At 28.8% G+C, this 15,493-nt stretch overlaps 1 protein-coding gene across 1 annotated transcript; it reads left to right on the top strand.

The window, feature by feature from the left end:
• The first annotated feature begins 1,743 nt into the window (after nucleotides 1–1,743).
• On the top strand, nucleotides 1,744–9,013 carry LOC119679222. Its single transcript, XM_038091453.1, has 3 exons — nucleotides 1,744–1,839; nucleotides 5,723–6,152; nucleotides 8,478–9,013. The coding sequence occupies exons 1-3, from the start codon at nucleotides 1,744–1,746 to the stop codon at nucleotides 9,011–9,013; spliced, it is 1,062 nt and encodes a 353-aa protein (XP_037947381.1).
• Nucleotides 9,014–15,493: the final 6,480 nt, after the last annotated feature.

Below are 15,493 nucleotides of genomic sequence, written 5' to 3'. Positions count from 1 at the left end.
CTTAAGAATTTTTTCTGGAGCGATGGAATGAGTCTACGCATCTGCGGCTCCATTCTTTCTTCACGGAAATGCCGTAATTATTTGTCAGACTAGTTTTTTTCTTTTTCATAATTATTTTTAATTGTTTGCTGCTCATAAAATCATTATGAAGTAAACATATAAACATAAACATTTACTGTTTTCATACATTAAAATTTCTTCATATGCTAATTTCTCATTTCTTACATTTTTTCTAACTGTTTTTGTATAGTTCTTGACTTCATCTCATGTATCTTTTTTTGTCCGTCATCTTTGTTTACTTTTGTTTATGTTATTATTTTGTTATGAATATTTAAAAAAAATAAATATCTTATTGTTTCGGATTACACACCGCTTTACTGTTAAGCGTAACATACAATACAATTTTATAAATTCAAGTTTTCATAATTCACCTACATTTGAAGACAAAAAAAATAAACAATTCAATTGAAATATCAAATTTGCAAATTGTGTCATAAAATTTGGAACAGAACTTTTATTTAGTAGTTACTTATAACAACTATAACACATTAGTAGATATCTTATAACTACTGCTACTAACAGTTGAAAATTATGCTGTTAAAGTTCTACTTCATCAACAATATAATTATTATAGTAATTTCTAAGCTAAAGTTAAAGCTAACTGTGAAGAAACTAGGATAAGAGACACATACCACTTACAATAGATAGACACCAAAACAAGAGCTGTATCGTTTTGACGTTCGTATAACTACTAAAACTAACTGATGAACCCATTAGTGACGCCAGTACTCTTACAGCTAACAGTCTGTTATCATAGATGGAAAACCACATACCCATCTTGTCCAACCAAAAGAAAACAATAAGGCATGGAATGATAGATAGCTCTACCTATGTTGAAAGTATGTACCTATGTTAAGTAATAAAATTTTTCCTAAATCTTACAAGTAGTACCGTTAATCGATTTACGTCTTTTATTATATTATACATGATTATTTGATCTGCTGATCACAATTGAGATATTAAAGCTTATAAGAGATATCATATAGCTTACAGAAGCTGGTTTAGAAAGTGAAATAAGACTCTCAACGGTATTACAAAGGATCTCAGTAGTTATATGTGCTGTCCTGCATAACCATAATAGTTATAATTGGTATGTTCAAGGCAGGCGACAATATGCTGATATGTACCGTACCTTAGCTTACCCTATGTCCCATTTCGAAAAAAATGGCTTGACAATCTACTCTACTGTTACGGGGTTAATCATCGATATCGGGGTGATTTTAATGGGTTGAAGAGGTGATTTACATCTCATTAAAGATATATCAACGGTTTAGCCTAAAATCTACCAAGTTCAAGATTATATCAGTTGTACTGTATAAAAAGCTGAAATTAATGTCAAATTACTGATTGCGGTCTTATCGAGCTGGTCGCTTTACCATTAAACAAATATTCACACTGCGACAAACACTGGAAAAAAAATTATTATAATTTTAAGCAATTTTATACAATCGTATAATTTTATAATCGTGTTTACGCCACAATCTATAGTAATACATGAGATCTTTATCCATGGAAAATAAATACGCTACAGCAGCATGAAATTGAGCAGTATCCGTGATTCCGTCAAAGTAGGCTAAAGCCTTTCCGAATACCGTGCTAGGCATTAGACAAGTTGACTACTTATCATGTGATGTTTTCAATTTTATCATGGAAGCGGTCATTTATAGAACGAATATTACCGTAATGATACAACATTTCAAAAATGTGTCCAGTTCCTCATTTATTTCCACAAAATCGACATCGTATGATCCGGAAGTAACGTCGGATACTGATAAAAATGTGAAACTCCGTTTTTAGAGATAACATAGTTACTAGCAATCAACTTTTAAAACTGTCAAAGATTTTATTTATCTTCATACCACCATAACAGCGATGTCAGCCTGGAAAACAAAAGGAAAAAAAACTATGTACGTTATCAAAGCGTCATAACACAACACTGGGCGTATTCGAGTGAGGATTACTTCAAAAGACTTGTGGTCCTCTACAAGTCGACGACGAGTACGGCACCCAAATAAATCTCAAGCTATACGAGTTTTACTAAAATATTGGCAATGATTAGTAAATAAATATTTAGTGGTTTTTTTGGCTTGCTCTTGTCGTAGAGGAAGTGGACGTCAGGGAATTGATTAAGTTGAAAAAGCACTAATCGTGGTTAATGTAAGAGGAAGAAGAACGCATCTATAATGCCAGCTGAAAGTTAATGATTTATTTCTTACGTTACCAAATTGTTTATCGCTTTCATGAAATTAAATAGTTGCAATTTGTATATCTCTTTTATTATAGTACTATCAGATTTTAGCAGCTTATCATATATAGAATAATTCATTCTTAAAAATCAAGATAATAATATTTGTTGTAGATTTGTTGTCATAGATTTACTTTACAGCAATTTGATTATTTCTATAGTGTTCAAATAACATTTCCGACATGCAAAATCGCCTATTGGTGTCTTTCGGCATCAACTTGTATGACATTCAATTTTTTTACTCTTAGATTTTAGATCTTAATGATTATTTACACTTGATGTGTGTATGTGTGTGCTGTTTGTGATACGCGTATTGATTTTGGAAGCTTTTTATGTGAATTCGATATACATCTCACTTCACTAATACTTTCGATTCTTTGTCTCACATTTTTTTGGCTTCCCAGCTTGATCTTTGCTTTGATGTCAAAATCATAAGATTTCAAAGCACTCAAACTAATTTGATTTCGCTATCAAGTCGTCATCGTAAATATCCAGCAGATAACGATGACTATTGGTAGTAGTTTCTTTTGGCAAAAAGTTACATTATGGGATTCCTCACAAATACAATTAAATGTTTTGTTTTTATTTTTAAAATGATCTATTACTAAGAAAAAACAATAAATGCCCATTAATTTATTTATCCGATCACAGTTGGATGTACTTAAAAATATATATTTATATTAGTATTTAATATATATATTTTATATTTTTCTTTTGTGTTATATATGAGTCTATACTATTAAATAAAAACAATTCTACAATAGTCATGTGATGAAACTTATGTGATAATAAAAATGGAGAAATAAATGTGACTTGATTGCATCAAATGTAGTTCTGTGGAGACATTATCATAACATTTATATCTAAAATGTATTTCAAGTTAACATTTTATGTTAACGCCAAGTCAATGGCATAACTTATTAAGTACCATAACTTATGACCAACGTCACCTATAACTAAAAGAATATTTTGAAACAAGTTTCTATGGAGTTAAAGTTTTTTTCAATAATGTAAACTTGCTTAAATCAGGTCATAATACGTTAAGTTAGTTTAGTTGGTTTATCAAAGGAACTCGTTTCTTAAAAAAACTGTAGATTACGCAATTGAGTTCTTAATATTACTGTTAAGCGTAAAATTTTGCCAACTTTACTTATATTATGTCTTGGAATTAGAATTTCATTGAAATACTTTTTTATAATTTATGCTAAAGTTGAAGTTATAATTCCTATCTTAATGTTAACTAAAATATTCTAAAGCTATTATATCAACAGAAATAAAATCAACTGTCATTCTATTTATGTGAAACAAAGACTTTTTTTCTTATTAAAGCAATTGTCTTAAACTTACTGTAAACTTGGGTGCCCATCTCTAGTACTTTAAGAGACCATCTTTCCTTCCATGTGAATATTTTGGTTTGCCATTATTTGTTTCATCGCTTCGTGGATATAGTTTTCAGTAAATTTTGATCCATATAGTTTTCTTCTATCTATTGTAAAAAGGTTGATTCGTAATGTTCCTGCAATTACCAATGCTGACACGCTTAAGTATGTACGGCTCGCTAACGCAATTCTCAGAAGTGCTCTTCTTTGTTCAACACTGAGTGTATTTTTTGACCATCTGCGTTCAGTGAATATGCCAGCACTTTATACCCTTTGAGTTATAGCTTTTATGTCACATTCGTCAGGAGTTACTGACTAACATTCCGACAATATTTACCATTCATTTACTCAAGATCTTCGGTATCTTAGATATTTTAATGCTTGCGTTTAGTAAGAAATTTTTGGGTATTATCCGAATTCAAGATACTTAACAATCTTTTGTGTCTTTTATATAAAATTATTTATTCGAATTTTGATTTGTCACGCAGTTCGACTTTTACTGTTGCTAGTCCATCCATATTTATATCGTCATCATTACTAGTGTTACGTTCCTTTGGGTTTCACGGATTATCGCATAATTATTTATGCAAATTAAAATTTACAATATAATACCTTTATGACGACAGTCACTATTATACATAACAGAAACTATTGTATTTAATAGAGACGTTTCAAACAGTAGTGAATTGCAACAACAAAATTATATTATTTTTAATGAATTAAATTTTCTGTTGACCATTTAGCTTTTTCAAGTATTGCTAAATATCCATCATCAGTGGCTTTTTAGAATTATTTCTTTTATTTAATTACTAAATAATTTTTTTAAGCTTTTAATTTGGCAGGATACGAGATCAACCCTTTGTGCTTGCAGTATCGAAAAATAATTTATGAATAATTAATTATAAGAAATAATTTCAAAACACCACTGATGATGGGTATTTGACAATACTCGAGACATTTAAAAATAATATAATTTTTTTTTTGCTGCAATTCACTACTGTTAAAGACCTCTCTTTAGATTTTTGTGTTTTAGGATTACATGTTATATTTTGAAAGTAACGACAAGATCACATGTTAGGATCACAAGATATATTTTGAAAGTGAAGTAACGATAATCTTAAGTATGTCTTATATAAATATTTACAAGATTAGTTATCTGCAAATGCATCAAATAAACAGTATCTTGTAGATCATTTAAATTGTCTGCTGCAAATATTTTTTCCGGTAACATAAAAGTACTCATTCATTCATTTGAAATCGTCTAACAAATTAAATAAAATAAGATTAATAAGTAAACTAATATTAATAACTAACTGTAAAACACATGAATATACTTTTTATTTAAATTTTTTAAAGTTTTTAACAAATTAAGCAATTAAACTTGTTTTTAACGTTGGCAAAGGTTGTGGTATGAATATCACATACACAAAAGGTGGTTAACAAATGTTAAAATAGGTTAAACGTTAAAAACATAAAAATAAAATTAAATAACTTAAAAGTATTAAAATTGACTAATTATTATATATATTAAAAATACTTATTACAACATAGTACGCGCTGTTATAACATCATATAAAAAGACATGAGTTAAATGGATAAAAGTGATAATTATTTTAGATGCGCTATTATTATGACTTTTTATTGCATTTATAACTATTTTATTGAAAACATTAACTATTTATATAATAAATCAAATGCTAAAAAAACCATAAACATTATTTTTTTAAAGCATAAACATAATAAATGTATATATATATATATATATATGTGAAATGCACACTTAATATTTTCTGCTTAATTACACAGAAATATGTGAGTAAGTTTGTTGCTTAAGTCTTTTGAATATCGTGAATAAATCGATGACTAGTAGCGCTGTTTGAAGCTACCAGTTGCATTTCAACTGCAATAGATTCATATTTTATTGGACTAAGTGGAATGAAGTGAATTTATTTATCTTAAAATTGATTTGTAATAAATATTTAAAATAAAATTTCTTAATTATTTTTAATATTTATTTATTTTATTCACAATTTTACAGATTCTAACAAAACAATATTGTGCCGCGCTTTTGTTGATTGCTTTGATTTTTTGTTGCAACACAGATACGTTGCTTGCCGCCAAATTAACAAAACAAACAACAGCAATCAAAGCAGCTGAGACTAATTTAAATACCACAAAAAATGAAACAACAGTTGCAACAATAGCTAATGCAGCTACTACTTCATCTGAGGAAGTAGATGAAGATGATGACGAAGCTGAAGCTGAAGCTGAGGCTGATGACGATGATGAAGATGGCGATGAAAGTGAAGCTGTTGCAACAACATCTGGTGAGAAAACTGCTGTGCAGCCAGTAAGTGACTCAACTTCATTGAGTGTCTGGGGTATGGTGCGTGGCATCTGGAATTGGCTGAGAGACGATATCAGTGAAAGCCTCTTTGGCGATGACAGCAGCACAACAGCGGCAAGTGGTATGTTACAAAAATAACAAACATGCAGTGAATTTCAACTACATGCATAGTTGAAGTTCATTGTTAATGATCGTGTAAGAAGTGTAATTGAGATTAAGGCGACAATTAGGTATTTCTATGCAGTAACCTGCATTTTTCATTACTAATGGCACCTTTCTTTTTATGAGTTTTCTGTGTTGTCATATTTTTGTTATTGTTTGTAGGCAATTGTTATATTGCACTTAGTGTAATATTGTTGTTACTTTTTTGTTAGTTTCCATTTGTAGGCGTAGAAAATCGGAGGGCATAGATATTGTTCATTTACTTTCTGCATTATGCAATTGCACTGCATTTGGTTGCATTAGTAATAATATTATGTAAGTTAGGAAATGAGTTATAGATACTTTATTTGATTAATAATGCATACGTTACAGTATTACACACTTAATGAACCTTAATTACAAACTATTATATTTTTCAAAAAAGCAGAAATTTAGAAATTTTAGGTATTGTGTGTTTATAAACAATTAACCTTTTGTTTAGTTGTAACACTGACTTTACAAATATTTTAAAAATGTTAAATGTGAAAACCTACTTAACTAAATTTGACACATAAACATGAAAAAGTGTAATTGAATTTCAATTTCAAGTTGAAGGCTTTGTTCAAATTTACATTGAAGTATTTCACCTAAAAAGTTGCTAAAAATTTCTTTAAATTCCTCTTAGATTTATCATATCTATTTTACTTTATTTTACTTTATATAATTTAATTTTATTTTTTCGCAGCTCTATCTTATCTTACTTTCGTTTTCAATGATACACATTCAGTCTGCAAAATCAAATGGAAAAATGCTCGAACCATGTGAGGTGCTAAATACTCTGAAATACTGACTTCCAACTGGCATTGGTTTTTAGACACACAAAACTGTTTTGTTTTTACTCACTTCATTCGCAGTTTCACTTTCGGTTCTTTTTTGCTAAACGCATTTAAACACCAGAAAAAAGATATTTTTAATAATAATTATAAAAAAGATTGAATTTTATATATCAGACGAAAGAGTGGTGTTTAGTATCACGGATATTGGATCTCTTATTGTTTACGTGCAGATTGTTTAAAAAAATATCAAAAATTTATTTTAATTTTACTTTTTCGTAATTGAAAATTATTTTTATGAGAAAAATATTGTTCAGCTCTGATTAGTAAATTGAAAACATTTTAAATCTATCTTCAAGTTAATAGATACAATTTCTTTTATACAATTTTTAGTTTATGTTTATGGCATGGCACTGAAAGCAGATCAATTGCATTAAATAATAAAAATTATTGGAAAAGAAAACAATAAAAAGAAAAAGTAAAATAATTTAGAAATATTATTAATAAATTCATTAGACTCACATAATCGATATTAAAAAACTATAATTTTAATATATAACGTAATTAAAATTAAGACTACTAAGTAAATTCACTGCATCGTCTTGTTTGTGCTAATATAACGGGGCTATGAGAAGCTATATAACTCACAGCTTGAGAATGCTTCTTGGTAACTCGTTGTTTTCTTTTCTATCTAAGTGTATAAGTTATGTCTTATCTAAAAAGCTAAAATATAAATTATAAACAAAATTTCTTAAAAGTCGTTCTTCTTGTAGAAGAAGTTATATTCTTCACATACAAATGCAAAGCGCTACTTTTTACGGTAGCCGTAAGAACTAACTCCAAATCAACGCTACTACAAAAGCTAAGACGATTGAAATCTTTGTGGTTTTTTTAATTTATTTTCTTTTATTTCGATTGTCAAGAATAGGGAATGAACAATATTTAAGTGTAAGTGGCTAAATACTTAAAATTATTGTGCTCATTAGCTCATCCGTCACTTGAAGTCGGTCACGGATTAAAGTTCCCGTGGCGTTTATTTCCGAAGACGTGTAAACTTTCTTCCTTTTGATAGAAATATAAACGCAAAACACTGCGTTTTACAATAGACTTCCAAAGAACCCCACTAAGATGAAGTGTTCTGAAAACGGCAAGATTTTTTGACCCACTGGTATAATAATGCAGTCTTATGAGGGATCTCATGAGGGATATTAGGGATCTTATCTGTCTATATTATAGATCACTATTAAAGTGATCCAGACACTATTAAGGTGTCCGTTAAATAAGCGGGAATTTTCCAACATTGATATATGTCGATGTTGTAAAATAGATTTCGAAAGCGCGGAGCATGGTTCCCAGATAAATAAAGACTTAGTTGCACATAACATACGAACATTACTAACTTTTATTATAAATATTAACTTTTCTTTTATTTTATCTTATTAATTTTTTTATTGCTATAATCGTATTTTCAGAAGGACGTACATTTGGTAAAATTCGTCGTTTACAAATGGCTCTGATACCGATCATTTTTAAATTTGGTATACTAACGGCAATGGTTGCATTCTTAGTTATGTTATCAATGAAGACCATCTTCCTGCTTAAGGTTTTAATATTCATGAATGCTGCTATTGTTCTTGGTAAATTTTTGACACTGAAAGCTGATTGGGTACCACATACTACATCATATGTTGCACAACAGCCATGGAATTATGGCACCAATGGTTGGAATCAACATGTAAGTAAGAGTTGGACAACACCAGAACAAGAAGTACAACATCCAAGCAAAGAAATTCACTTACACATACATGGAGCACAAGCACAACCACAAGTACAAGCTTATTCATCATATGGCACCCAAACGAATCAGGGCTGGGAAAGACGAAGCGATCCTTATTCTGCTTATGAACCAATAGCAGTGGAAAATGAAGTAGAACATGATGAACTCAGTAATTCAGGTCCGATATTACATTTACCGACAAAATATCCGGCAAATCATCGAAGTTATTAAGTAGATGAGGGGAAGAGGGAGCGCAAGAAGAGTCAAGCTTTATTTATTTATTTAATGTATAAATTAAGTTATGTGTAAAACGCTTTTGTATATAAAAATGATATTTCATTAGGTAATTGTAATTTATTTTATTGTAATTTACTTTATTAATTTCTAAATAAAAATAAGTACAAATAAAGAACACTATTTAAATTTAATTCATTTAATTAAGTACTTATTGGTTAAGAAAGAAGCTTAAATAAATTTAATATAAATGAGTTAAACATGTATCTACTATTGAAAAATCTATAAAGTAAACAAAACTGAATGGAAACCACAAAATTAGTAGACCGCAGATATCAAATAAATTTTATAAAATTTATTAAGAAAATAGTAAAGACTTAACAAAATTATGATTGATGTCTTTCTGCAAAGAAAGCGCTATATAAGCTTGATTGAATTGAGTATCTTGTGGCTTAGCTGGAGGCATTGTTTCGCAGTTGCCATCTGCGGTGTTGGAATAGAAATAATAAGCAAAAATAAGCGGTAGCACCTTGTTCAGCAAATAATTTAATATTTTGCTACACTTACACCGAGGTTGACTTCATGTGTTCACACCTCAAATGTGACAAGAAAGTTCCAAATCAGTTGACAGTGGAAAGTAATCACTCAATTTTGATTAACTGATTTCAATTCGGTTTAAGATTGCGTCGGAAAGAATTTTTCTTGAAAACAAAATTAAAAATTATTAAATAAACTAATTTGTATACATATTATTATTACTATTTTAGTCTTAATTATTTAATTATATTAGGTAAGTATAAATTCATATATCATTTAACTGATGTTAATTTAAATATGATTAATGAGATTTACTATACGAGCGCATATTGAAAAACCTGACCTGAAAAATTTATTGTTGACCTTTTAAACTGAACAATTTCATATTTTAAAGTTATTTTTATAAAAATAATTGAATTTCGAATTTTAAAAATTTTTGAAACATATGTTTATAAAAACAATTAAAGAATGTTAGATTTGGCTTCGTCGAAGCATAGCTAGCATTCACAAAGAATTTAAAATTAACACTAAGATCTCACTTAGATGATAATATTTATAAAATAATGCTAAAAACTGGAAGTTACTTCTATATGGTTATGTAGCTTTAGCAAAGCTTCAAACACTACTATTCGCCAGCTAGAAATTGCATAAAGTTAGGCTCTGAGAAGACTTTTCAAACTACCATGGTATATTAGGACGAATGACATCCTCAGGGACCTCAAGATTGATCCCATCAAAAAATATATAAAGGATAGAGCCCTGAAATTAATTGCGAAAACTGACAAACTTACCAACACCGCGTTATCAAAACTCAGAATGGTTACAGGTTCCTTGGGGAGATATGCAGATCTGAGGTCAATTATTGCTTAGTCTGATGAAGTGATAAACAATAATCCAGTCAAGACGTAAAGAGGGGTTATGAAAAAACCTCGAGTTAAGAAAGAGTAAAAGTGCTTAAGAGCACTAGCTCAAAGAGCTTCAACATAACATTTATAACATATAATATATATAATATTTTTAATTATATTTAATTTATTATATATTATTATATTTCGTTAGCTTAATTTGGATTCAAATCTTAACCACTAAAACATACTTTTATAGAATAAGATGAATCTAAAATGTTTATGAAGCAAATATATTGAAATATATTGAATATATAAAATTTTTAATTATATTTAATTTATTATATACTATTGTATTTCATTAACTTAATTTGGATTCAAATCTTAACCACTAAAACATACTTTTATAGTATAAGATGAATCTAAAATGTTTATGAACCAAATACATTGAAAAATTAAAAAAGTAAAATTCCTTCCAGAATCAACGATTTATTTTCGAACTATGAGACACATGGTTCCCAACCTTTTTTCTGATCATTGATTACTATAATATTTTTGTTTAAAGTCGACACCACAAAGTTTAAGAATTATATACTGTACGATTATTTTAAATTATATAATAATAAATATTTTTTTGTGACATATGATTTCTAAAGTAACTAAAAGAAGGCAATGCTTCCAAGATAGAAACAAGATGGTATTTACAATTTAACCTAGACTTAAAAATTATACCAAAAATAGGCTTCACATTTTACAAAGCCATTCAGTTTTACTTTATCGACGGCTTACTTCTAGGCTTATTATTTTACTTATTATTTCTGCTCTAGTCATAAGAAAGCTTTTATTTTCAATAATATTGAACTTACAGAGGTTTAAATAATATTCACGTCTCTTCAATTTCAATGCATTTAATTAGATTATTACAAACATTTCAATGTATATACATTATTTACGTATATCTATGTAAATTGATTGAAAACACCACTATATATATATTTATATATAACATTATATACTATATGTTATATATATGCATATATTTATATATTACCTATTTAGTATAATTAGGTACATATAATTAGGCGTATCTCTGTCTGTATAAGTCGAATGCAATGACGGCCGACTTAGCAAAAAAATTCATATAAATGAAAAGCAATTGTAAATTGAGAAAAAACTGTCTTTTTAAAACCTTTGTGCTTATGCGAAATTTAATTAAAAGGTGCGACCATTATTCATTTAAAAAAATTCTTCCTTAAATCTCTGTATTCATGCAAAATTTATCTTAAGGGCACAGCTATTATTTCCAGTACAACTGCAAGTGCAACAATATAAATAATGTAAAACCGCTGTCAAAGGTCAATACTGTGTATCAAATTACTCTATCCATCAAGACTATTTATAAAGTAACTGATTCGTATAAGCAAGATATTAGACCCAAATTGCTTTATACTTTTGGGTCTTATCGCAATGTCGTTTCTTCATCACATAATTTAAAATATACCAGATTGTTGCATGAAGACGTATATATGCTAAAAATGGCATGGTACATCAAGAATGACGATATACACATGGACTTAAAAATTAAAAGCATGCAAAAGCTTTAATCATCAAAGATCAAAGATAGTGAGCTCAAACTAATTTGGATGACCAAACTAATTCAAAATTTGATTTTGTTACGAAAAAATGAAAAAAATAGACTATATGCTAGTCTTTAAGCTTCAATAAAATTATCTAAAGCACACATTATCATATCCAGTCCTTATAGTGGATCTCTCAAGAAATCACAGATACTATTGATAAAAACTACTTCAGATATTAACTGCAAAAAATGTGTATTATATTTAAATATTATAAAACAAAACGATTACTGCTTATATTAACCAACAAGAAACTTTTCATGCGGTAAACATTTCTAGCAATGCACATTACTTAATACAATACTACTATGCAGTGCTTGATACTAGTCAAAGAAATGAGTTCGAGCCTCGAACTGTTTCACTCATTCGTTTATTTGAACTTGCATGATTCAAAGTTATTATTTGCAGCTTCATATCGTTCTCTGTTTAAGTCAAGTTCACCAGAGCGCCTGGGAATAAAACTCATATTGTATTCAAGTCATAGCTCAATCTCACCTTGAACTTGATCAGGGCTTCATCTGTCAAATCTTAATTTTATATTTTATCATTAACTAAAGAAGTAGTAACTAAACTTTGTATTGAGAGTATTAGTATCTAAAATTTTATTCACTCACTCAGAAATTAATTGAATTTTGAAGTTGCAAATACCTGATATAAATAATTTTATTTGTGTGGATGCTTTGTTATATTTGTTTTTTTTTTTTTTATATTTGTTTATTTGATATTTGTTTTTTTCATGAAGACTTATTAATTTTTATTTTCTCAAATAGACCAATTTATCGCTGAGTAACATATTTCATTGATAATAAAATTCAATTTTCATTTGACGAGATCATTTAAAATTGTATCTTCAAATATTTATGAAAACATTTTTAACGGAACAATCAAGTTAGGTGCGGGTAGAGCTAGTGCAGCATGAATTGGTCAAATTTTGATGGTGTGGTTGGTCTGGCCATAGCAACTCAGAAAAATGGTAAGAATTATACAATCACTTAATTTTATGGGTTGGCAATAAAAATGCAATATAATTGGAGAGGATCTGAGTTTACAGTTTTAATGAACAACATGTGGTGACTGCATTTTTAAATATTGTAATAGAAGAATAACAAGAAGTGTTACCTCGTATTTTATTTTTATATGTACTTTGTAATTACGCAATATTTAATAGACTATTTTTTAAAAATATTTAAATAGTGTATTTATACATTAAGATTTTACCATTGCATTTATTTTAAAAGTTTTTTATTTGGGTTTCTCTTGTTAAAGTTAATTTTACCTCGATGGTGTTTCAATGGTTTTGACTTAAACAATTTCGCTATAAATTTATTTTAATGCCTTTCACACCATTACATTCAATACATCTAATTATAGCTTACAGATGTGCAAAGAGCACTCATCATACTCCTGATACATATTTAGGGATATTTAATGGACTCTCTACTATCTGAGCAGGTTAACCTATCGAATAGAATTTTGCAAAGAGACATTTTTTTGAATTTATGCAGATCAAGTTGATAATGAAATGAAATAGGTGTCCTATAATGTTCAGTTGGGGTTTTTAATCATTAGTTCACTGTACCATATATTTATTTACTTCAAAATTACACAAAGTCCTCTTTAGCCTATAAACAGAGTCCTTAACTTCTTACTTGCATTTAGATGCCATCGAATATATAATATTATATTATAAAAACATATTAATAGATAATTTTGAAGCAGCCTTTATTTTATTTAAAAAATCTTATATTAAAATTAAATATAATTCACTTATTTTCAATATGCTTTATATATACAATGTGATACGATTATAAAAAGGTGCTTGAAAACAGCAGATATTTCACAATAAATCATATTTTTCACAATAAATCACACCTATTGAAAGCTCGAAATTGTTTCGAAATAAAAACATGTTAATAAAAAATGTACTCTAAATCTTTTCATAAAGTATAGGATATTGGGTCCCAGTGAAGCAGAGTCTTGCACCCATGTCAGATCTCATGTGGTTTTAACCGAACTTAACTAAAGACAAGACTATCCCATTGCGAATGTAATTCTGAATGTCTGCTGTTGAGTACATTCTAGCATAAGTTCTGTCGGTCCAATAATCCGCGTGGTATAGATCAAACCGGGACAGTCACAGATAATGTGAGTGGAGATCTTATCCATTTTCAAGCAAAGTCGGCATTGCGTTTGCAAACGGAGACCCATTTTGTAATCTTCAGATATAAATTAAATGACAAAATATATATCTGCACTTTTATTAAAGGGGAAAAAATTTGTGGATTGGTACTTAATAAATCCAAGATAAAAGTTGTGATAATTCGTCGGCAAATTATGAGACAAGCAAATATGGCAATAATTGCAGGCAGTTATGTATTAACACAAACGGACTTTTTGAAGAAATGACGCATCGCCTTGCAATAGCCAAATCTACAGTAATCCCCACAAAAAAATGTAAAACCTGCAGTGTCTATTAACTATCATAGCTTTCGTTAGTAAATGCATAGGTGTTTTTAATAGCCACCTTTACAGTTGAAACGTGAACTATCATAAAATTAAATAAACATGAGATTTAAGCTTATGAATAATGGGCTTTTCAAAAGTTACTTTTTAAAGAACGGAAAATTCCACGTTAAATCATCATGTTGTATGATGAAATGCAACCTTAGAATAATTGGTTGTAGTTGCTAAAGTGAGAAAAAGTCAAAAACGGGAGTTAGTCCCTATTTTATATGTAAGTCATGTTTAACACTTGCTTAAAAAAACAATGGAAAATGCGATACCCACAGCTGATGATTGAAACGAAATAGTACATTGCATTGAATAATATATAATTATAATACGTGAATACTTTGTCTGAAGAACACATGATGAGAAGAAGAAGCAGATATTCACACATAAATAAAAATTATTTATCCTATCATTTGGACATAATAGTTTAACCTATTTGAGGGATTGCACTCCTTTTATTATATGATTTCAGACTATGTTTACATGCAAACTCTTCACTTTTCTAAAAATTAAAAGCACTCAAAAATTGTTTACTATTTAAGCATTTTTAGCATCTTAGTTCAATATTTAAAGCTCGACTTCACACAAGTTCAATTTCATTAAAAATCAATGAAAATGAAAGTTGCTAATTTTTTCTTCATCAAAATCAATATCAACATCAACACATCAATACCTACTATATGTATTGTAAAGTTCACATCTTGTAAATTTACTTATTGAAAATATTATTCTTTAATTTGTTGTAATTTATGTTAATGTTAATAATTTAGTTGGGCTTCATTTGTCTTGAACTCCGGCTTTGTTGCCGTTGCCAGCATTTCACCAGTTAAATAAGTTGCCAGTAGAAATCATTGAAATCGTTGAAAATTGGTCAAATTCACACATTTTCCAACCGCACAATTGCGCATAGAAGGCGATAATTCCTTAAGTAAATATGGTTGACTTTA

The sequence above is a fragment of the Teleopsis dalmanni genome, chromosome 1, assembly GCF_002237135.1.
Source record: "Teleopsis dalmanni isolate 2A chromosome 1, ASM223713v2, whole genome shotgun sequence".
NCBI lineage: Eukaryota > Metazoa > Arthropoda > Insecta > Diptera > Diopsidae > Teleopsis > Teleopsis dalmanni.
The sequence above is the reverse complement of the archived record's forward strand: the minus strand, read 5'-3'. Positions and strand labels throughout refer to the sequence as shown.